Source organism: Bubalus bubalis, chromosome 1 (assembly GCF_019923935.1).
Source record: "Bubalus bubalis isolate 160015118507 breed Murrah chromosome 1, NDDB_SH_1, whole genome shotgun sequence".
In the NCBI taxonomy this organism is placed as follows: Eukaryota; Metazoa; Chordata; class Mammalia; order Artiodactyla; family Bovidae; genus Bubalus; species Bubalus bubalis.
In genome coordinates, this window is record NC_059157.1 from 193,399,868 (window position 1) to 193,423,565 (window position 23,698).

The 23,698-nt window shown below is 45.6% G+C and overlaps 1 protein-coding gene and 1 non-coding gene across 8 annotated transcripts in view; one reads left to right on the plus strand and one right to left on the minus strand.

Moving 5' to 3' along the window:
• Nucleotides 1-22,617, plus strand: part of DOP1B (DOP1 leucine zipper like protein B) — a 131,134-nt gene extending 108,517 nt beyond the window's left edge. For 2 of the 7 annotated variants that reach the window (XM_044948200.2, XM_044948207.2), the window contains exons 28-37: nt 5,546-5,631; nt 5,852-5,961; nt 6,107-6,253; nt 7,724-7,785; nt 8,297-8,425; nt 16,865-17,001; nt 18,817-18,872; nt 19,148-19,309; nt 21,061-21,190; nt 22,053-22,617. In XM_044948200.2, coding sequence (XP_044804135.2) covers nt 5,546-5,631; nt 5,852-5,961; nt 6,107-6,253; nt 7,724-7,785; nt 8,297-8,425; nt 16,865-17,001; nt 18,817-18,872; nt 19,148-19,309; nt 21,061-21,190; nt 22,053-22,307 — 1,274 coding nt within the window. In that variant the 3' untranslated portion in view covers nt 22,308-22,617. The other 5 variants (XM_044948202.2, XM_006071973.4, XM_044948213.2 and 2 more) reach the window with 4 other exon arrangements.
• On the minus strand, nt 3,718-3,790 carry TRNAR-GCG. The gene has a single exon. It is a non-coding gene; the product is annotated as a tRNA-Arg (tRNA).
• Nucleotides 22,618-23,698: the final 1,081 nt, after the last annotated feature.

Here is a 23,698-nt window from a genome sequence, read left to right on the forward strand (position 1 = left end):
TTAGTGATCAGATACCTCTGCACTGGTGTGCACAGTGCTAGGCAGGGGCCCATAAGTGAATCTTCATGAACACGCTGCTTGTTTTGATAAGTAAGCCGCTTTAGTTGGTTTAGTCTTTCTTTCAGGATTAGGCATATCTTGGAGCAAGTATTAATAAGTACTGTTGCAAGTTCTCAGTATTATTTAACACACAGACACTACGCCCAGTCCCAACATTGCTCAGCACTAGACAAGAAAATTGGGCTCCCCTGAGAGCTCAGCTGGCAAAGAATCCGCCTGCAATGCAGGAGACCCCAGTTCGATTCCTGGGTCAGGAAGATCCGCTGGAGGAGGGATAGGCTACCCACTCCAGTATTCTTGGGCTTCCCTGGTGGCTCAGCTGGTAAAGAATCCCCCTGCAATGTGGGAGACCTGGGTTCGATCCCTGGGTTGGGAGGATCCCCTGGAGAAGGGAAAGGCTACCCACTCCAGTATTCCGGGCTGGAGAATTCCTTGGGCTGAATAGTCATGGGGTCGCAAAGAGCTGGACACGACTGAGCACCTTTCACTTCACTTTCACCTTTTCTTTCCCTCCTATTTTGATGTGACCTCGATCATTATCATTAGCAGTTGTTATAGCAGCAGAAACAAAACTGAATCCGTGGGTTTTAATGTACAAAGGACGGCGTGTCAAGAAATCTGGGCTCTTTTCTCTTGCAAGTAGCAGAAACCCACTTCAGGAGGACAGAAGCGCAGCAGCACAGGGAGTTCCAGCTCACACGCATGAAATGCCCACACGTGCTCTCCGTGTCTGGTTTTGAGAGCAGAGTTGGAACCAGGTGTTCAGATGCAGTTCATCAAATCTTGTGCGGGCATTCTGGTTGGTTCTTCCTGGTCTGCAGCTGGCCCAGTAGCGGGCAGGAAGGGCTCGTGCCCTGGAGCCCCGAGAAACGGTCTCCCACCCAAGAGGGGCATCTCTTCCCAGGAGGAGAAGGGATGGTGTTGGACAGACATTTAAACCGTGGTGCCCTGTTCCATCACTTCCACCGTATTTATTTGACAGCTAGCTTTGTGGTTTACGTAAGAAAAATAATTACACTTTACTCTGTATTGAAGATCCTGTAGCTAGTGTACTATCATTTGCTAACGTAAACCAACAATTATGTTTTCTCAGGCTGTGGCTCTGATTATAGGTGTGGTTCCAGGGAAGGAGAGTCTGTGCCTCTCCTTGACTCCTTTGCCCTCAGTTACTCTTCCGTAGTTTGTGGTGTAAGGGTTAAACTGCCTCTTTAATCCTGGCGTGCTGCAGTCCGTGGGGCTGCAGAGAGTCAGACATGACTGAGCGACTGAACAGCCACCAACAGCTCAGCTGAACTGTGTCAAATGTTACTGGGCCTGACTTTTGTGCCGTCGTTAGATTTAACCTCAAGACAGTAATGTAGTAAAATAATTATCTGATTTTTTTATGTAAGAAAAGAAATCGTAGGACTTCCCGTTGGTTCAGTGGTTAAGACTCAGTGCTCCCAATGCAGGATGCATGGGTCTGGTGCCTGGTTGGGCAACCAAGACCCTATAGTGCAACATAAAAAGAAAAAAAAAACATAGAATTTCAAAGCGGAAATGACTCGGAGGCTTCTTAATGAGCAATTTGGGTAAACTCCGGGAGTTGGTGATGGACAGGGAGGCCTGACGTGCTGCAGTCCATGGGGTCGCAAAGAGTCGGACACGACAGAGCGACTGAACTGAACTAATTATAATTAGCAAACTGTAGAGTATCAAGAGAGTCTCTGGATCATAACTATTTTTTATTTCAGTCTTGAACAAACTAAGGATGCTGGCCATATCAAGCATGAAACAGAATGAGGCTTCAAATGATGTGCTTTTTTCGGCTTGGAGTCTTTATGCATGCAGCAGACATGCAGGGTCTTCCGTGTATATTTGAGTCTGGTGTGTGCCACGCACTGTGTTCTGGACGCTGGTGCTCCAGCAGCAAACAGAATGAACAGGGTCTCTGCTGTTGTGGGGGTGACATGGAAGGTGATGGTCCAGAGTAAATTAACAAAGGTATCTTTAAGTTCTTCTGGAAATGCAAAGTCATTCCAAATTTATATATATATATATATATTTTTGTTTTTTCTTTTTAATGGGAGTGGGGCAGGGTTCACTTTAGATGTTACAGAACATGTCCCCCAAGGAACTGACAGTTGTGCGGAGAAAGGAAAGATAAAGTGGGGTGGGCGGGGACTTCCTTGGTGGTCCAGTGGTTGCATGTCCATCTGCCAGTGCAGGGGGCAGGGATTCCATCCCTGGTCAGGGAGCTTAAGAGCCCACCTGCCTCAGGACAACTAAGCCTGTGCACCACAACGGCCGAAGCCTGAAGTGTTAATGTCTCAGTCACGTCTGACCCTTTGTGACCGCATGGGCTGTAGCCCGCCAGGCTCCTCTGTCCATGGATTTCTCCAGGCAAGAACACTGGAGTGGGTTGCCATGCCCTCCTCCAGGGGATCTTCCCAACCCAGGGATTGAACCGAGGTCTCCTCCCTGGCAGGCAGTTGGATCATGTGAGCCACCAGGGAAGCCCACCACAACAGAGAGGAACCCCCAGTTGCTGCAGCTAGAGAAAATCCGTGCACAGCAGCAAAGACCCAGCACAGCCAAAAATAAAAGATAAGAAGGCGAGCATGCAGAGACCTAAGAAGGCGCTTCCTGGTGGGGGGGCAGGGATGGCAAACCCTTGGGCTGGGAGTGGGCTGAGACCAAGAAACCTCAAGACCAGCCCGCTGGGAGCCTACCGAGCAGTCAGGCGAGGTCCGAGAGAGCGCGGGGGAGGAGGGCCATGGGGCTCGAGGCTGAGCTCGCCTCGGGGCTTGGCCGTCTGCCCGCTTGCTGCAGGAAGCCATTCAAGCCTTTGGAGCAGTGACAGGATCAGACTGAGATTTCAGAAAACATCAGTGTGGCGGCTGGGAGCAACATGGGCCGCAGCAACCCAGAACAGAAACTAGAGGTTCAGACAGAAGGCTCTCATGGTGCTTCCGGCGCAGCTGACACTGAATCAGAGGCACGGGCGCTAGAATGCAGTGGGCTGGTGGGAGGGCGGGGTCCCCGGGACCCGCTGATGGACTGGGACGCGGGAGTCACCGAAAGGCACTCAAGGGCGACTGCGGGTTTTGCAGGAACATCTGGGGAGCGGGAAATGGAGCCTGGGTGTGCATGGCCATATTAAATCTTGAGATGGTCTGGGAAACAGTCGGGAAAGGTCACTGGGGTAGGTTGAGAAACTGAGAAAACTTTAAGTCATGGAAACTATGAAGGAGAGTGTTTCCAGAAGGAGGGAGGAGGCGCATGCGTGGTTGGTGAGAAGGCTGCTGAGAAGCAGTGTGAGCTAAGGACACAGGCTCTCTGGACCAGGCTGGGGGTCATGGCACGCTGGGGTCAGGAGGCATAAAGGACTGAGATGAGAAGGACCTGGCATTGGGTGTCAATAATCCACTGAGGCTTAATCATCAGCGAGACAGGAATGAAGTAGTGAATGCATGCTCAGTGGTGTCCGGCTCTTTGAGACCCTATGGACTGCAGCCCATACGCTAACCCTCCTATAGAGCGGTGGTGGTCGTTTAGTTGCTAAGTCATGTCTGACCCTTTGTGACCCCATGGACTATAGTCCACCAGGCTCCTCTGTCCAGGGGATTCTCCAGGCAAGGATACTGGAGTGGGTTGCCATTTCCTTCTCCAGGGGATCTTCCCAACCCGGGAATCGAACCCGGGTCTCCTGCATCGCAGGCAGATTCTTTACCAACTGAGCTACAAGGAAAGCCCCATAGAGAACTGCCCCCACCCCCTCCAATGTCCCTTGGTGCTATGCTGCCTTCCCCACTTGCCAACGTAATTCTCCAAGAGGCTCCTCTGTCCACAGGAGTCTCCAGGCAAGAATACTGGAGTGGGTTGCCATTTCCTCCTCCAGGGATCATCCTGACCCAGGGATCAAACCTGCGTTCCCTGCACTGCAGGCAGATTCCGTACCACTTGAGCCATCAGGGAAGCCCTAATGAAGTAGTACTAAGGACCAAAGAATATCGTTTATTTGGCTTATTTTTCAGTTGGAGTTCGTCGAAGCATATTTGTATGGTAATGGAACAGTGCAGCAGAGTGGTAGGAATCAAGACCAGAAGGTAAAAGGATAGTTAGAAAGCGACGTTTTTCACGGCCATCCGTCCAGTCGCTCGGTCATGTCCGACTCTTTGAGACCCCATGAACCGCAGCACACCAGGCCTCCCGGTCCATCACTAACTCTCGGAGTTTACTCAAACTCATGTCCATGGAGTCGGTGATGCCATCCAACCATCTCATCCTCTGTCGTCCCCTTCTCCTCCCGCCTTCAGTCTTTCCCAGCATCAGCTCTTGACAGCCAAAGGGCCAGGGTTAACATGGTAAATGGAATTACTGTTCTTTGACAAGAGCCAGGAACATGTCTATCAAACAGACAAGGCAGAGAACACGGATATCAACGTTCTAGATTAATAATGCGTGGGGCCAAACCAAGGGAGTTCCCATTTGTTTACATTCATTTTCTGAATGAGATATGAAGTGAGGCTGCCAGCTGAGAAGGTGCACACGGTGGTGGCTCTGGAGGGAGGAGGTGGATTAGGTTGGAGCGTGAGGAAGCCAGCATAGCGCTGAGATTCACGGGGAAGGTATATAGTAGCATCACGTGTCTTTTGAGGTTCATGGTCATGAAATAGAGTGAGATCTAGTTCATAGTGGTTTGATTTCTCCAGAGCATTTTGCTGTGTGGAACTAGGCAATCGCTGGGTTTAGCCAAGCTTTGCATGCCTCTGAGTGAGTGCTTCAGGAGGGAGAGAGGAGAAAATGAAGGATGCTCTCAAGGTGGCTGATGGACCACAGGTATGGGTGGGGAGGAAGAGACGCGAAGACTTGGGGGGTTGATGGCTAGTTAAGGTGGGGAATTGCAGGGGCTGGAGGAAGCTGTCATAGCAGCGTTCCAGGAATAAGCGAGCAGGTGAAATAAGACACGGTCACGACAGGAGGCCAGAGATGGAGATTTAGGAAGCTGGCACAGCCACGTGTGTGACGGTGACAGTGGCTGGCTGAGCTGGAGCAAAATAAAAAGATCGCTGAAAAGACTTGCGCAGCTCAGAGGCCAGGGTGACAGGCACCACCCAAGGGGATGTTGAAGTTGCAAGAATGATGATGGGAAGAGAAGCAGGGAGGAAGATGGTGAGCTGGTGCTAAGCAAAGGTTTTCAGTTGCTGAAACTGAACACGTGAGAAGAGAAGAATATGTGACACATACTTGCACACGTAATCAGAGTGAAAGGTGGAGACTTGTGAACTCACGTTCACGTGAGGCTTTGGGGGCATAAAATGGATGGATGGTGACCAATCCATCTTGAGTTTGGTTTTTTTTTTGGCTGTTCAGCCTGCGAGATCTTAGCTCCCTAACTAGGGAGTGACCCCCAGCCCCAGCAGTGAGATCGCAGCGTCCTAACCACTGGGCAAATGGGCACATCCCCCATCCGTCACGGTTAAAACACAAATGCCTCTCTCAGCAGATGCTGCCGCTGCCGCCTCAGCGATGGTGTCCGCCTCTGCACCCTCAGTGTACAGCGTGCAGGCCTTGTCCCTCCTGGCAGAGGTAAGTACATGTCTGCCTCGTCATCCCCACTGGGGGAATGAGGCTTCACGGGGGCGCGTCCATTCTTAGAGGCTGGGGGCTCCGGCTGCACCGTCCCGGCTGAGCCAGTAAGCCAGCCTGGGCCTCCGGCTGCCTCATGGGGTTGCCCTGCTAGGCTGTCTGTGCCCCACATTGCCACTTCCTTTAGGAGAGTCCTGTGTTCCAACTCCTGTTCTCCTAGGTCCTGGCGTCGCTCCTGGACATGGTTTACCGAAGTGACGAGAAGGAGAAAGCGGTGCCCTTGATCTCACGTTTGCTCCACTATGTTTTCCCTTACCTACGCAATCACAGGTACGGCTGCCGCCGCCTCTCTGTAACCCCCCAAACCTGCCCACTCCTGCCCAGGTGTGGGAAGATGGCTAATGGGAAACGCATCCAACAGGGCTCCTCTCACGGCCTCTGACCTTGACCCTTTGCCCTTCCCACCCCCTTGCAGTGCCTACAACGCCCCCAGCTTCCGGGCGGGCACCCAGCTGCTGAGTTCCCTGAGCGGTTACGCCTATACCAAACGGGCCTGGAAGAAAGAAGCCCTGGAGTTATTCTTGGATCCGGCCTTCTTCCAGATGGACACGGCTTGTGTGCAGTAAGAAACGCCATCCTGATTTAAAAAAACAGGCCGGGAACCGTCAAGTAGCAAAGTGTGTGGGTTTCTATAATTAGTTCCCATTCCTGAAATGGTGAGCAGAGCTAGGTATTATCATCCCAAATCTTAGGACATCCCTCGCAGGTTAACGGTGTATTTCCGGGGAAGGAATTGAAGTCTTCTGAAAACGACACAGGTGCCCTTTTTTTTTTTTTTTAATAATCAAGAGAAGAATTGTTATTATTCCTAAAGAGCATAACAAGGGGTTCCAGCTGTACTTGACCTAGTGCTGCTCTGTCTTGTAATCACAAGATGATGGACCAGCACTGAGACGTCAGGGCTCTGTGGTGGCCCTCCTGGGTCCTTCCCCCCACTTCTGGGCTTACACTCCACGAGTCGTCTCTGAGACCGTGCAGCCACCTGCCTCTGCGCGGGCAGCAGAGATGCGTAGAATCAGGATGAACTGACTGCACTTTCTACTCAGAGGTCAGCAGAACCACTCATAACTCTGCCCGTGGCTTGGCTGAACATGTCTTTATTAACAGCAGGGGTCGAGGGTAGACACTGGTCAGCTTCTCTGACCACAGCTTTCACCCTGGGTTGGTCAGATCCATTGGAAAACGGACAGGCTACCCACTCCAGTGTTGCTGGGCTTCCCTGGTGGCTCAGTTGGTAAAGAATCTGCCTGCAATGGGGGAGACCCCAGTTTGAGTCCTGGGTTGGGCAGATCCACTGGAGAGGGGATAGGCTACCCACTCTAGGATTCTGGCCTGGAGAATTCTGTGGACTGTATAGTTCATGGGGTCGCAAAGAGTCGGACACGACTGAGCGACTTTCACTTTCACTTCACTTTCACCCTGTAATCCTGTTGCACCGTGGGAGAGTCTGATGAAAACTAGTGATATTTGTCTTCAGGGCCCCAACTGCCCTTCCTCGACACAAGTGTATGGACATCATCTGTGCAAACACATTTAAGGGCAACCCTTGCAAAAGCCCTTTGATTCAGATGGTAAAGGATTCCGCCTGCAATGCAGGAGACCCGGGTTCAATCCCTGGGTTGGAAAGATCCCCAGAGAAGGGAATGGCAACCCACTCCAGTTTTCTTGCCTAGAGAATCCCATGGACAGAGGAGCCTGATGGGCTACGATCCATGGGGTCGCAAAGAGTCAGATACAATGGAGTGACTAACATTTTTTTTTTTTTTTTTTTTTGCAGAAGCCAAAGGACTTTGACACAAATGCTTTCTTTTATGGTGGTCTGGGAATTATTCATTACTCCCTGTTATTTATTCCCTATATTAAGGTTATAAATGAAGAGCTTCTGCTTAGTTTCTCCTTATTCATCCCTTTCACTAACTTTTCAGAAAGCAGTCTTTAATCTTAAAGGGACATGTTATTTTTCCTTGATATTTTTGACTGGGCTGTCACCCTTTGCATATTTAACCTTGCTTTTTTTTTTTTTAATATCCAGTTGGAAGTCCATTATTGACCATCTTCTGACTCATGAGAAAACTATGTTTAAAGATCTAATGAGTAAGTTTTTCTGTGTTAATCTGCACATAAGTCATACTTTAAAGGACCGATGCCTTTTGGTCATAATGAGCTTTTACCATGTATTTCAGAACGTGGCTCAAACTTTTTATGGTGCAGTTTCAGCCACAAACTGTACTGTGATGCATAGGATTTGCCGGGACTCTGTGAATGAACCTTTCTAGTTCCAGTCAGTTGACAAGAATGCCTTTCACCACCATTTTGCATTTTTATAATGGAGATAATACTTTTGAAAGCAATGATAAAGTGACCGTAATTTGTTAGGAGTACTTTTCTATACTGCATATCGTCTTCAAATACCCTATAGTTAAGCATCACTCAAGAAATAAATATTTCCATAAATTTTAAATATTTGGATAATAGCTGCATGCCTTTAATCAAGACCATATTCCACCAGGGAAGATAGGAATGAACACTTGTGTGAATTTCTCATCACTTACCTCTCATTGTAGGTTTCTCACTAAGTGAAACTTATTTGCTGTATTTATTCCAGGCATGCAGAGCAGTTCTTTAAAACTGTTCTCCAGTTTTGAGCAGAAAGCCATGCTGCTAAAGCGCCAGGCTTTTGCTGTCTTCAGTGGAGAACTTGATCAGTACCACCTTTACCTTCCTCTAATCCAAGGTAAGAAGGCCCACCCTCCCCCCCAAGCCCCCTCCCCGAACAGACAGGCCCAGAGTGGCCAGAACGGCTGGAGACCAGGGGGGCCCACAGCACATTCCGGCAAAATGGGCCAGTGTTAGATGAGCGTTCCACAGGGGCGATCGTAGAAGAACTCTGGTAAATCGGGAACTTTGTTTTAAAAATCTATTACTATAATGCTGTCAGTCTATTAGGTCATTTTTTAAAGTCTGGCCATACTTCTTCAGCACTGTCTCCTGCTAGATCCCTCCTGCAGTTCAGATACTTGGAGGGTGCAGTCCTAACGGAGGCTAGTGAGCAAGACTGTGGAGGAGTGCCTTTATTCCTTAGCAGTTTTTTTCCTCTCCTTCACCCTATTATTATCCCTTATCTGCCTCAAAAATGAATGACTGGGGCTTCCCTTGTGGTCCAGTGGTGAGCAGGGGTTGGGGGTTCAGTCCCTGGTTGGGGAACTAAGATCCCACTTCTCTCTGGGCCAAAAAAACGAAACATAAAGCAGAAGCAATACTGTAACAAATTCAGTGCTGTGCTATGCTCAATTGCTTCAGTCATGTCCGACTCTTTGTGACCCCGTGGACTGCAGCCCACCAGGCTCCTCTGTCCACGGGGATTCTTCAGGCAAGAATACTGGAGTGGGTTGCCATGCCCTCCTCCAGGAAATCTTCCTGACCCAGGAATTAATCCCACATCTCCGGCGTCTCCTGCATTGCAGGCAGGTTCTTTACCTACTGAGCCACCTGGGAAGCCCAAGAGATTCAATAAAGACTTTAAAAACTGTTCAACATCAAAAATCCTTTTTAAAAAAATGAATGTGGATATTACACATGACTTTGGAGGGTTTTTTCCCCTCCTCATGAAATGTTAAGATGAACATTCTAATTCACCCTCCTCCAAGATATGAAAGAATTCTCAAATAGAAATGTGTTTTACTCATAGCCTAAACAAGATATAATGAAGTAAAAAAAAAAAATCTTTCAAGATCATGTTAAATATCATGAGTACTAGTGTAAAAACAGTTTTATAAATACTAGAATCATGATGATGTCAGTCATTTTGGGGGAGGGTCAGGTTTATTAAGGTATAATTTACATACAGTAAAGATGACTTCCCCTAGTGGCTCAGACGGAGAAGGCAACGGCACCCCACTCCAGTACTCTTGCCTGGAAAATCCCATGGACGGAGGAGCCTGGTGGGCTGCAGTCCACGGGGTCGCTAAGAGTCGGACACGACTGAGCGACTTCACTTTCACTTTTCACTTTCATGCATTGGAGAAGGAAGTGGCAACCCACTCCAGTGTTCTTGTCTGGAGAATCCCAGGGACGGGGGAGCCTGGTGGGCTCCAGTCTATGGGGTCGCTCAGAGTCAGAACAGCTGAGTGACTGACACCTTAGGTACAGTAGCAGGCAGCCTTCTGGTGTGCAGTTCTGCGAGTTTTGATAAACACAGTCACATAACCACCACTGCAGTCAAGATACAGAACATTTCCATCACCCCTGAAGGTTCGCTCCTGCCCCTCAGAAGTCATCTCCTCCCCTGACCCCATCAACCGCTAAATCTGCTTTCTGCTCACGTAGTTTCATTTTTTCCAGAATCTCTTATAAATGTGAATGTGATTAGACAGCATAGAGCCCTTGAGCCTGGCTTCATGCTCTTGTACTTACCCGGAGTTACTCCTTTTTGTTTATCTACAGTGTTCCATTCTGTGAGTTGTGTGCCCGGTCACCAGTGGAAGGGCATTCAGATTGTTCCACGTAGAATTATGCAATAGATCTCTTAATGCTGCCCTCCTAAAAATTTTCATATAGATATCTGTCAGTTCACGAAGTATATGCTTTTCCTAAATATTAGTACTACTAGTTCTCAGCCCACGTCCCTACTTGATTAACCATTGAAAGGTCTTAATGATTTTAGGCCAAAACACTAACATCTTTCCCAGGTATTAATTATGATAGTGTTTTACGTTGGCAATAATAAAAAATACCATTTTATACTTCAGCTGACTTAACTTCCACAACGGCAAGCGCATCATGGAGATGTTCATGCCATAACATCCTGAATGCCTACGAGGTGTGAAAGCGAATGTTCAGATAGGACAGATCCTTACTCGAAGTATTAACAGGCTGATAAGATCAAAGGGTGACCAGGAATGCCCATGAAGACAGCGGCAGCCCCCCAAAGCCTTCAGCTCAGAGCAGAGTCAGAGCTGAATTTCGTGGCATCCTTACAGGATTTGGGAGGGAGGAAGAGCGACAGGAACCACATTTCCTGTGGTTCCTGGGCAGCATCTGGGACGGTGCTTTACGCACCTGGCCCCGGGACAGGGGCCTGAAAGGGCAGCGTCAAGCCCCCTGTCCCAGAAGCCGGTGGCCAGTGCACCGGGCAGTCCACCTTCTCGCCCATCAGACGCTCTCCTAAACCCTGGGGTGAGCCCCAGAGGGCTGAAGAGACACTGTTCAGTGTGCAGAGCAAGAAGAACACAGACAGTGGCCTTCCTTAACCAGCGGCGTGGAGGGTCTGACCACGGCAGGATGTAAACATTCAATTTCTGAGAGATCATGAAATGGGAAGGGAAGTAGGGGGCCACAGAATAGTATATACATTATATATGGTACTTTTATATATGGCATATATGTATATGGGGGCTTCCCTGGTGGCTCAGAGGGTAAAGCGTCTGCCTGCAATGTGGGAGACCTGAGTTCAATCCCTGGGTCGGGAAGATGCCCCTGGAGAAGGAAATGGCAACCCACTCCGGTACTCTTGCCTGGAAAATCCCATGGATGGAGGAGCCTGGTAGGCTGCAGTCCATGGGGTCGCAAAGTCTGACACGACTGAGCAACTTCACTTTTACTTTCTTATATGTATATGGAGGTCACCTTCATGCTGACTTTAAGTAGGAAATGTTTGGGAGCCCTTGGAGAAAGAGGAATTTCTCCAAATAAATACCCTCCACTTTGGATAACTCAAGGGTGGTTTGTTTTTGGTTTTGTTTTTGTTTTTTTAATTCTACCTGTTTGAAAAAATAGAGTGGAACTCCCTGGTGGTGCTGGAGTGGTGGGTTTCTGAGTGTTCTCTGACAGTCTTGGGTCACTGAGTGGCCTCTGGAGCCATGAGGTCAAGGGAGTAGACAATCCAGAAGGGTCTAAATAATTGTACACCATGGTGGATAGTCAAGGCCTGATCAGAAGAGGTAGGAATAGGGAAGGCCTGGTATTTCTCCTCTGGGGTCCCCTCTGGGGTCCTTTCCCCCTGACTGACCACCACCATCAAGCAGCCCTGAGTGAAGGGTGATCATTGTGAGTGGAGTGTGGAGCTAAATAACGCTGTATATCTTGGCTCCTCATGACATAAATTTTACATTGATCTCAAAAGAATCTATAAATGAGCTCAAAGCAATTATTATTATTATTTTTTAATGGGAAGGATGATCAAATGCTGCTTGTCTAGAATTAAAGGAAGACAGTCATCACCCCCTACAAAGGCTCCTGACGAAGGGATCAGAAAGGCAACCCTGACGCAACACTCCATGCCCTTTAATTGATGAGGGCGGCTCCTTCTCGGTCTCCTGAAGTCCCTCCCATCTTTTAAGTCTGCCTCGTTGTCCTGTGTTAGCTCCATTTTTTACATCAGGATACCGATGCTCAGAGGGATTAGCACCTCTGTAAAGTTGCATTGCCACTACCTGGCAAAACCTGGACTGAAGCCCGAGCTCTCTGGCTCCCAGCAGTAGGCTGTGGTCTTCAGGCGGCACCCTTTGAGGCAGGTGAGTTTCACAGATAGGAAGCGGCTCGGCGAGATTACCTGGCCAGCCTAAAACGATATTCCGCAACCTTGGCCGTGGTGCATGGTTCTGGCTCAGGGCTGTCTCCTCTGTCTGCTCACAAGGACTCCTTAAGCCTGTGAGGTTTATCACTCAGCTAAGAAAGGCATATTAGAGATTCTAAAATAGATCATCTTGACTGAAGAATAATCTCATGAGTTTAGTTTTGATTTGAAGTATCAATACGAAATATGCCCTATGTGTACAAACCACTTTTTTTAAATCTGTTTTTTCTTGAAGTAGATTAAGACTCACAAGAAGTTGCACCAGTAGTACCTAGTGTTCCTGGGTACCATTTGTTCAGCTTTCCCCGTGGTAACGTCTCACATAAGCACAGTCCCTCATCAAGACCGAAAATTGACATGGGAATGTTACGGCAACTCAACTAGAGACTTGTTCAGAGCTCACCAGTTTCTACAATGCATTCTTGTGTATGTTTGTGTGTGTGTCCAGTTCTGTGAATGAATCTCCTACAAATTCTGTGGACAGCACCACAACCAGGACATAGAACTCTTCCCTCACCACTAAGCAATGCCCTCAAGCTACTCATTTCAGTTCAGTCGCTCAGTCGTGTCTGACTCTTTGCAACCCCACGAACTGCAGCATGCCAGGCCTCCCTGTCTCTCACCAACTCCTGGAGTTTACCCAAACTCATGTCCACTGAGTCGTGATGCCATCCAACCATCTCATCCTCTGTGGTCCGTTTCTCCTCCTGCCTTCAATCTTTCCCAGCATCAAGCCACTCACTTCTTTATAGAGTCACACCCTCTACCCAGGCCTAACCCTTGGAAACCGCTCACCTGTTCTCCATGACTTTCATTTGTCACTTTGAGAATATTGTATAAATGGAATCATGCAGCATGTCACCGTTTGAGAATAGCTTTTTCATTCAGTACAATGCCTCTGAGATCCATCCAGAGGCAAGTAGGTTCATGGGTGTATCAAGAGTTTGCTCTTTTTTAATGAGTAATAATACTCCATTTTATGGATGTTTCACAGTTCATTTATCCATTTAACTGGAGGACATTTGTGTTGTTCCAGTTTGGGGTTATTAGAAATAAAGCCTCTATGATGCATGCATGTACCATTTTTGTGTGGTTGTAAATTATCATTTCTCTACACAAGGGTTTGATTACAGGGTCCTGTGATAAATTTGTTTAACTCTCTAGTTCAGTTCAGTCACTCAGTCGTGTTTGACTCTTTGCAACCCCATGGACTATAGCACGTCAGGCTTCCCTGTCCCTCACCAACTCCTGGAGCTTACTCAAACTCATGTCCATCAAGTTGGTGATGCCATCCAACCATCTCATCCTCTGTCGTCCCCTTCTCCCGCCTTCAATCTTTCCCAGCATCAGGGTCTTTTCCAATGAGTCAGTTCTTTGAATCAGGTGGCCAAAGTATTGGAGTTTCAGCTTCAGCGTCAGACCTTCCAATGAATATTCAGGACTGATTTCCTTTAGGATAGACTGGTTTGATCTCCTTGCAGTCCAAGAGTCTTCTCCAACCCCATAGTTCAAAAGCATCGATTCTTCGGTGCTCAGCTTTCTTTATGGTCCAACTCTCACATCCAAACATGACTACTGGAAAAACCATAGCTTTGACTAGACGGACCTTTGTCATCTAACTCTCTAAGAAACTCTTAAGAAACTCTCTATGAAATTGCCAAACTGTTTTTCAGAGTGGATGTACCATTTTGCATCCTCAGTTAAACAGTAATTTCAAGCGTCATTATCCTTTTTGATGCCTATAGAGATAACCTTTGTTTCATTCTTGATATTGGTAATTTACCTTCTCTTTTTTGGGACTAGAAGTTTATCGGTTTTATTGTTCTTTTCAAATTACCAAACTTTAGTTTGATTTTTTGTGTGTATTATTTTTGTTTTGTTTGTAATTTCATTTCTTTCTGCTCTTTATCATGCCCTTCTTTATCCTTGTTTTGGGTTTAGTCTGTTCTTTTTCTAGTCTCGTAAGGTGGTGGTGGTGGTGATGGTTTAGTCGCTAAGTCATGTCCAACTCTTGCAACCCCATGGACTGTAGCCTGCCAGGCTTCTCTATCCATGGGATTGTCCAGGCAAGAATACTGGAGTGGGTTGCCATTTCCTTCTCCAAGTCTCATAAGACAGAGGCTTAATTTATAGAATTGAGTGCTTTCTTCTTTTATAATGTAAGCACTTAGTGCTATACATTTCCCTCTCGTTACTTTAACTATATCCCACAAAATCTGATAACCTTTTAATTTTCATTCATTGCTTTATATCTTTTATTTGCTTTGATGCTTCCTCAGCCCATATCTTATTTATTAATAGAAGTTTGTTAGTTTCCAAGTGTTTTCAGTTGTTCTTCTGTAATTAATTTCCAGTTTGAGTCCATTATGGTCAGAGTGGGCTTCCCTCATGGCTCAGACGATAAAGAATCCCCCTGCAATGCGGGAGACCTGGGTTTGATCCCTGGGTTGGGAAGACCCCCCGGAGGAGGGCATGGCAACCCTGGAGAATCTTGCCTGGAGAATCCTCATGGACAGAGAAATCTGGTGGGCTACAGTCCATGGGGTCACAAAGAGTCAGACACGACTGAGCGCGACTAAGCACACACACGTGGTCAGAGAACATTCTTTGTAGAATTTAAGTTTGTTGAAGTTAGATTTTGTCATGGGTCATTAAGCAGTCTTGGTGAATGTTCCACGAGCAGTTAATGAGATGAATTCTGCTGTGTTGAGCAGAGTGTTCTGCAAGTGTTGTTTAGATCCTGCAGGCTGGTGGTATTGCTCGGTTCTTGTATATCCTTACTTGACTGTTTTTTTCCCTAGGGCTTCTATCCGTCATGGGGTAGGGATGGTGAACCTCAGCTACAGTTGTCAGAAGTTATTCTTCTTTGAGTTCTGGTAGTTCTTTCTTCTTGTAATTTAGACCGCTGTTGTTTGGTACATAGGCATTTAGGATGTTACATCTTCCTGCTGAACTGACCTTTCGCTCTGCAGTGTCCCCCTTTGACCCTGGTGCTCTGCTCTGCTCTGAAATCCATTCCGTGTTAATAGTGCCACTCCAGCTTTCTTAAAATGTTTGCATGGTGTGTCTTTTCCCATCTGTTTACCTTTAACCTACTTATATAATTATATTTGAAGTGAGTTTTGTGTAAGATAGCATACAAGTTTTGTATAAGATAGCATACTTCTTCTTTCCGGAGAAGGCAATGGCACCCCACTCCAGTACTTTTGCCTGGAAAATCCCATGGACAGAGGAGCCTGGTGGGCTGCAGTCCATGGGGTCGCTAGAGTCGGACACGACTGAAGCGGCTTGGCAGCGGCAGCAACATACAAGTGCATCATTTCTTTAATCCATTCAACCAATCTCGTTCTTTTAACTGGTGGATTTAGACAGTTTATCTTTAATGTAATTACTGGCATGTCAGGATATATTATGCCTTTTTATTTATTTTCTGTTTGTTCCTTGTTTTTAATTCCTTTGTTTGCCTTTTTTCTATTTTCCTGAGGTTACTTGAACATTTTTTCAGCATTACATTTTGATTTATTTAAAGTGGGTTTGGGGATGTGTCTCTTTTTAAAGTTTTTGCAGTGGTGGCTATAGGGATTCCAGTGAACATAGAATGTATATACTTGTATCAACATTTTACATCATTTGGGATGCTCTTCTGTTCTCCCATGTGGTATAGGTGTCTGAAAATACTACCTTTTCATATTGGAACCATAAGAGATAGAGATAAAAGTTTTTGCTTTTACTGTCCAGCATAGGTTAACTACTGAGGAAGAAAGAATATTGTATGATTTTAAGAGAAGTTTATTACTAATGTATTCCAGTGAATCTTAACCAGCATGACCATAGTTCAGCTGTTTGCCATGGCAATTTGTCATATTCCTCAGAAACCTTAAATTATGAGAAGAATCACATTCTATAAGCAATTATTTCAGTGGAGAAATGGGGAAGACTTAGGGGCTAGAGAGTTTCACTCAACTTTTTTTTTCCTGCAGGAATTGAAGTTTTTGTTGTAGTCATCAAATCTAAACTTAACTGAATAATTCTTGTATTCACTCACTTCACTTGTCACTCCTCACCCCCAAAATACAGTGTCATCTGCCAACCAACCTATGTGATCTTATAGTTTGATGTCTTGTACTTGATATTCTTAGAAGAACATTTACAGGACTTCCCTGGAGGTCCAGCGGTTAGGACTCCATGCTTCTGCAGGGGGCACAGGTTTGACCCCGGGTCAGGGAACTAAGATCCTGCAAGCTAGACAGCATGACCAAAAATTGAGAATTAAAAAAACCCACCATCATTTACATGCTCATTGATGATGCAGTGGATTTCTGGCTTGAGCCGGAAGTTGATGCCCTCCTCCCTACTCAACTGTAGCAGGGGAATAAGAGGCCCTTGGCTCACTTCTTTAGCAAAGGCCAGGAACTGCTGTGCCTCACAAAGAAGAGGGCTGTGGGCAAACATGAAGGGCAGTACCATTCTCCCAACACCCAGCTCACGTACAGTTGTTGTCGAATGTCAGAGCGATTGCAGTTGTGTTTTTCCTCTTTGTCTAGTGAAAAGCTCCAAACTCCTCATTTGTGTGACATCTCGAAAATCTTCTTTCCTTAGAACGCCTGACAGACAATCTCAGAGTGGGACAGACATCCTCAGTTGCTGCTCAGATGTTTCTTTTTTTCAGAGTTTTGCTGCTAAGAATATCTCCCCAACATTTGACTTCACTGTGGCCAATAATGGTCTCTGAATTGGTAAGTGCAAGTACTTTATTCTTGAGGTAAAATTGGAGCTTTTTAAAATGCGGTTTCAGCAATAATGTATCCTTTTGTGTATATCTAATTTGATCTGTAAAATTTTCAATCAAGTTGGTAGTGCATGGTCAGCTCTTGGTTAAGTAGTGATATTTTATCCTCTAATCATAGTTGACCTCTCAATTGTAGTTATTTAAATTAATTTGATATTATTTGCCTTTTTTTTTTTTTGGCCACCCCATGTGACTTTTGGGATCTGACTTCCCCAGCCAAAGATTGAAGCCAGCAGTGAAAGCATTGAGTCTTAACCACTGGACCGCCATAGAGCGCCCTGTTTGCTATTTTTTAAACTGGCCTTTTCCCACTTTTAATGAGACATAAGTGTCATGCAGCGGCATAAAAGTTTAAAGTGCACCACATAATGATTTGACTGAAATATATCATGAGACTCTTATCACATTCAGTTAACACCCATCATCTCATACAGATCCAAAAGAAAAGAATTTTCTTCCTTGTGATGACAACTCAGGATTTACTGTCTTTACTTTCACCTGTGACTTACAGCAGCTTTGATTGCAGTTTTCACATCCTGCATTATCCCTAGTAATAACATATGTCTTATAAATCAACGCTTGTACCTTTTGACCACCTTCATTCAATCTTCCCTCCTCCCACCCCCTGCCTCTGATCTCTTCTATGAGTTTGGTTTGGTTTTGCTTTGTTTTGTTTCTTAGGTTCCCCTTATAAGTGAGATTATACAGTATTTGTCTTTTCTCTCCTGACTTATTTTACATATTGTAATGCCCTCCGAGTCCTTCCAAAGTACTACAGATGTGCCAATGGCAAGATTCCTCCTTTTCATGCTGAATAACATTCTACTGTGTGTGTGTATTCTCATATACATACATATGCATGTATGTGTGTATACACACATATGCATATACATATGTGTATGTGTGTAAACATATACATATGCATGCATGTGTGTACATACACACATATATGTGCGTGTGTATATATATGTATATATTCATATATATATATATATGAAACTTTCTTAATCCATTTATTTGTTGATAGACACTTAGAATGTTTCCATGTCTTGGCTACTGTATTGGGTTGACCAAAAGGTTCATTCAGGTTCTTCCCACGTCACAGAAAAACCTGAACAAACTTTTTGGCCAGCCTAGTAAATAATGCTGCCTTGAATATGGGGGTGCACATATCTCTTTGAGAATATTTTCATTTCCTTGGAGTATAGTCCCAGAAGTAGGTTTCGTGGATCATACGGTAGTTCTATTTTTAACTTTTTGAGGAGCGGTTATACTGTTTTCCGTAGTGACTATACCAGTTTATAATCCCACCAGCAGTGCACGAGGGCTCCCTTTTCTCCACATCCTCACCGACATCTGTAATCTCGCCCGTTGGGTGACAGCGGTTCTAACGGGTGTGAGGTGATGTCTCATCGTGGTTTTGATTTGCGTTTCCTTGATGATTAGTGATGTTGAGCATCTTTTCATGTGCCTGTTGGCCATTCCTATAGCTTTGGGAAAATGTCAATTCAAGTCCTCTGCCCATTTTTTATTTGATTATTTGCTTTTTCGTGATTGAGTTGTATGAGTTCTTTATGTATTTTGGATGTTATCCCTTATCGTATTTGGTTTGCATTTTTTTTTCCCATTTCATAGATTGTCTTTTCATATTTTTGATTCCTTTTGTTTTATTTGCTAATTTTTATGGACATAGAAGTTTTAAACATTAAGCTAGATTTAACCTCTCTCAAATAGTAACTTGAATTCACTTTCTTTTTTTAAGATTCAGGCATTCATACAGCTTGAAGAAGAGCTGAAAAAGGACAATGAATCATTGAGGTAAGTAGTGTATGAGTCTGTGCACATATGTGAAGGTTAATGGACATCCCTGTATTTTTTTTGTTTTGATTTTTTTTTTTTTTTTTAGATCCAGACTGTGGACATCAATTTATGATGTAGGGTTAGCTCATCCTAAACACCATTTTCTTGAAGTAGTTACAGCTATTCTGACCATTTTTCAAAAGGAAAAAACCTTCTTATGGACATTTCATAGGCAAAAGGACTACAGTGGATGTGAATGAATTTCTAACAAGAGTTTCTTTGCCAATTTATAGAAACAGCAACAAAATCAACAGAATGAAAGTTGCAGCCTCTGATGGAAACGGGCCGTTGGTGGGGGAGATACCCCAGAGCGAGCTGGTCCTCTATTTATCAGCTTGCAAATTCCTAGACACAGCACTTTCCTTTCCACCTGACAAGATGCCACTATTTCAGATGTAAGTCACAGGGGACCACGTGTCCTCTTTGAAGGAGATGACTTTCTTTACTTGTCAGCACTTTCACTTGTTCTTTCCTGTACAGCATGTGGGTTACCAGTGGCCGAGGAGCCTGCTCAGAGTACCGAGTTTCAGATTACTCGCAACATCTGTGGTTTGGTGAATTTGGCTCACAGTAGTATTTACAGATGGGTTTCTGTTCGTGTGTGTGTTTCAGAGGGTTTTGCTATTGGGTGGTTATAAAACAGAGTCCCCCGCTGGTGATCCTCACTGCATTTACGTATTTTCTTTTTTTGGTCTCTTTGTTTTTAATTAACTAAATGGAACACGCTGTCTCCAGTTCACTCTGCCCCTGTTGGCTCACATTCCTGTGGGCTTAACACGGCCGCTCGTATGTTTCATTTCATGCCTGGCCCCAGATGCCACTTCTCTCTGTCCTGTCGCCCTAAAGAGAGGAATTGTGTAGAAATGTTTGTGGTTAGAAACACAGAATGAAAGAAGCCAGTCTGAAACGGCTACATACCATATGTTTTCAACTATATGATGATCTGTAAAGGACAAAACTGTAAAGGCAGTAAACAGATGAGTGTGTCCCAGGAGTGGAGAGGGAGGCGGGGCACAGGATTTTCAGGGCAGTGAGATGACTGTGTGCGATTGTGTGTCTACTATACTGTGGACACATGTCATTACACACTTGTCCAAGCCGATGGAAGATGCAGCTCCAAGAGTGAACCCTAAGCTTAACTCTGGACTTGGGGTGATGGTGGTGAGCCAGTGTCGGTTCATCGATTGTAACATGTACCCTTCCAGAGGGAGTGTTGACAGGGAGGCTCAGCCTAGTAGAGAAGGGGCAGGGGGCAAATGGGAAACCTCCATACTTGCTGCTCAATTTTGGATGAACCTAAAACTGCTCTAAAAAAGAAAGTTTTTTTTTTCTTCTTTAAGTGAGTTCCAATGTACGTGAATATGCATAGCAGCACTAATCATAATAGGCAAAAAGTAGAGAAAACCTAAATGTCCATCCATTGACAAGCAGATAAATAACATATGGTGTGTCCAGACAATGCAGTAGCCTACAACACAAAGAGATGGAAGTGTCGGCATGTGGTACAGCATGGGCGAGCCTTGACGATAGTAGGCTGAGAGAAGCCAGGTACAAACAGCCATGTAGTACATGGTTGGAATGTAATCATGTACAACCATGATTCTAATTTATATGAAATGACCAGAATAAAAAAGACCTGTACAGACAGACAGTAGTTTAGTGGTGGCCTTGATTGAGGAGTGGATTGAGGGATGAGATTGAGGGATGATTGGAGTGGATTGAGGGGTGAGCATAAAGGGAGCAGCAATTCTATTTGGGGTTTTAAAATACCCTAAAATTGATCACGATGGATGGTGATGGACGTACAATTCTGTGAATATACCAAAAGCTATGGAATGGTGCAATCTATTTTTTATTGTATTTTGGGCTGTCTTGGGTCTTAGTTGCAGCATGCGAAGTGTTTAGTTGCAACGAGTGAACTCTTAAGTTGCGGCATGTGGGATCTAGTTCCCCGACCGGGCATTGAACCCACATTCCCTACACTGAGAGCGTGGACTCTTAGCCACTGAACCACCAGAGAGTCCTGAATAGTACACTTTAAATGAGTGAACTGTGTAGTACGTGAATTACATCTCAGAGAAGCTATTTGAAAACCTCTGGGTGGGCTCTGAGCCCATGTGCCTGACCTCAGATTCTCTTCCTCCAGTTACAGGTGGGCATTTGTTCCTGAAGTGGACACAGAAAGCCCTGCCTTCTCCTCAGATTTAGAGGAGGATCACCAAGAATGCAAGCCCCACACTGTCAGGATTCTTGAACTTCTAAAATTAAAATATGGGGTAATTGTTTTCCTTTTTACAAAATTTATATCTGTGGTGGAGGGGGATGGGCTCAGGGGGTGAGTGAAGTACTTCATATGCCATTTGATTTCAATGACTTTGAACGGTGTTCAAATTGCCTCTTAAGTGTTCAGACTTGGAGAGGGTTATACATTTCATCTTTGTCTTAGCGTATGTATGTCACTTTCTCATCCTGGATGCTAAGAGGCAAAGCCTCCTGGGTGGACACAGTCCTACAGAACAGCGGTCCCCAACCTCCTCGGCATCAGGAGGCGGTTTTGTGGAAGGCACTTTTTCCACCGACCAGGGAGCTGGGATGGGTTGGGGGCGTGGTTTCAGGGTGGTTTCATTACCTTTATTGTGCACTTTATTTCTTTTATCATTACATTGTGATAATGAAATAATAATTCAACTCACCATAATGCAGCATCACTGGGAGCCCTGAGCTTGTTTTCCTGCAACCTAATGGTCCCAGCTGGGAGTCATGGGAGACAGGGACACCCGAAGTGTGTTGCTAATGTCCAGTCTACTCTGTAATCTCATCTTGTTCAACCACTCACCTTCTGCTTTGCAGCCCGGTTCCTGAATAGACCACAGGTTGGGGACCCCTGCTGTAGAAGGAGACGTGCCTGCAGAGTCCCTCTGTGACTCAAAGGAAGGGCCTGCAGGAGGGGTGGCAGGGGCCCCAGCGGGATGACTCACAGCGAAATCTGGTGGAAGATGGCAGTGGGAACGTGGGATTCGAGTTGATACTGCAGCCGTCAGGGCGGACAGGGAGTTTTCCTAGAGGACTCATGTCTTAGCTTTCACCGCCTGCATGGGCCTCTCTAATCCTTAGCATGTCGTCGTTGGTTTTTTGCAGGAAATCAGCAGCTCAGATGAGATCGCCTTGAAGAGCGAGTTCCCTCTGCTGCACCAGCATTCTCTTTCCAGCATTAGGCAACTGATGCCCTTCTTTGAGACTCTAAACTGTGCTTTTAAAACCCAGAGTCGACTGTCCACTGACACCCAAGGCCCTCCTCCACTCATGGAGTTTCCTGTCGCAGATAACCCAAGGGTCTTGAAACAACTGGAAGAATGTGTTGAACATGACTTTTTGGAACATCTGGAATGTTAACCTTGGACCGGAGAATTTCTGTAAGCCATTTACTGAGACCTTGAGAAAAGCCAGGATATACTGAAAACGGAAAAGGAGCCAGGATAGTGGTTCTAAACAAGTCTATCTCAATTTTGAAAGTAAATTTCAGATCTTTTTTTTTTTTTTTTTGGTGGCCAACAAAACACACCTCCCTGAAATGCCTTGTAATATATTTAGGTCTGATTTTGTGTTTCTTCCTCAATGTATGTAAAGAAGTGAAATGAATATATCATCTAATGGTGGCACAAAATTTGTAATATAAAGTAAACCATGAAGAGATTGAAAAGTTGGGTTTTTTTTGTTGCAGATGTGTCAGTACATCTCTCTCAACATTTTTAACTTGTTGAATATTATTTTTAACCTTTCATACATGTGTCCCTTTAAATGTTTATTTTGGTACCACATTTTAAAATGAAAATACATTATTTTCTGAAAATAGTAATAGCCCGTTACCTTTGACTATTCAGCAGAGGTGTGAGCGTGAAGACAATCTCAGTGTATTTTAACTCTTGCCGCATTAAAATCACGCGTTCGCACCTTCTGCTGGGTAAGAAATACACCGTTTTCAACCCTCCGACAGCTGTCACCTCAGTTATACACTGCAATGTGCCTGACCAGCACTTTCCACTTGACATAAATCAATCATCATGGTCACAGAGGCTTTAATGCCTGAAACTACTGTCGGGAAATTCACTCTGGACTCTTCTTATTCCTCTGTCTTCTCTGGGAACTCTGAACCTCTGCAGACATCACTGTTCGTGAAAATAATTCCTAGGTTCCTCGGCACAGACTCCTTGGGGCTGGCAGCATGCCGTCTCACTCTTTTCAAGCCTCTTTGTCTTACACCAGCTTCCCTATTTAGAGTCTACTTGGCACCCGTCCTGCACGCTCTCTGCCTGTGCTCCGGGCTTGCCTCCCAGACCTGCCCGTCTCATGTTCCCTTTTCAGCCACCAGGGCATTCCATGACATCACTTTCCAGGTCAGACAATGCTGACTGCTCTGATCTGGGCTCTCAGATACATCCTTTCTTACAGACAAGGGTGTCTGGGGACTTGACAAACACTATTGGTTTCGTTTCTTGTAACATCCTACCATGTATGAGTCTGTGAGCAGGGCAGAAGCAGTTTGTGTCACTGGCCCCCAGAGCGGATGTGGGGAACACAGAACCACTTGGTTCCCTGCTGCTGCTGCTAAGTCGCTTCAGTTGTGTCCGACTCTGTGCGACCCCATAGACGGCAGCCCACCAGGCTCCCCCGTCCCTGGGATTCTCCAGGCAAGAACACTGGAGTGGGTTGCCATTTCTTTCTCCAATTCATGAAAGTGAAAAGTGAAAGTGAAGTCACTCTGTCGTGCCCGACTCTTAGCAACC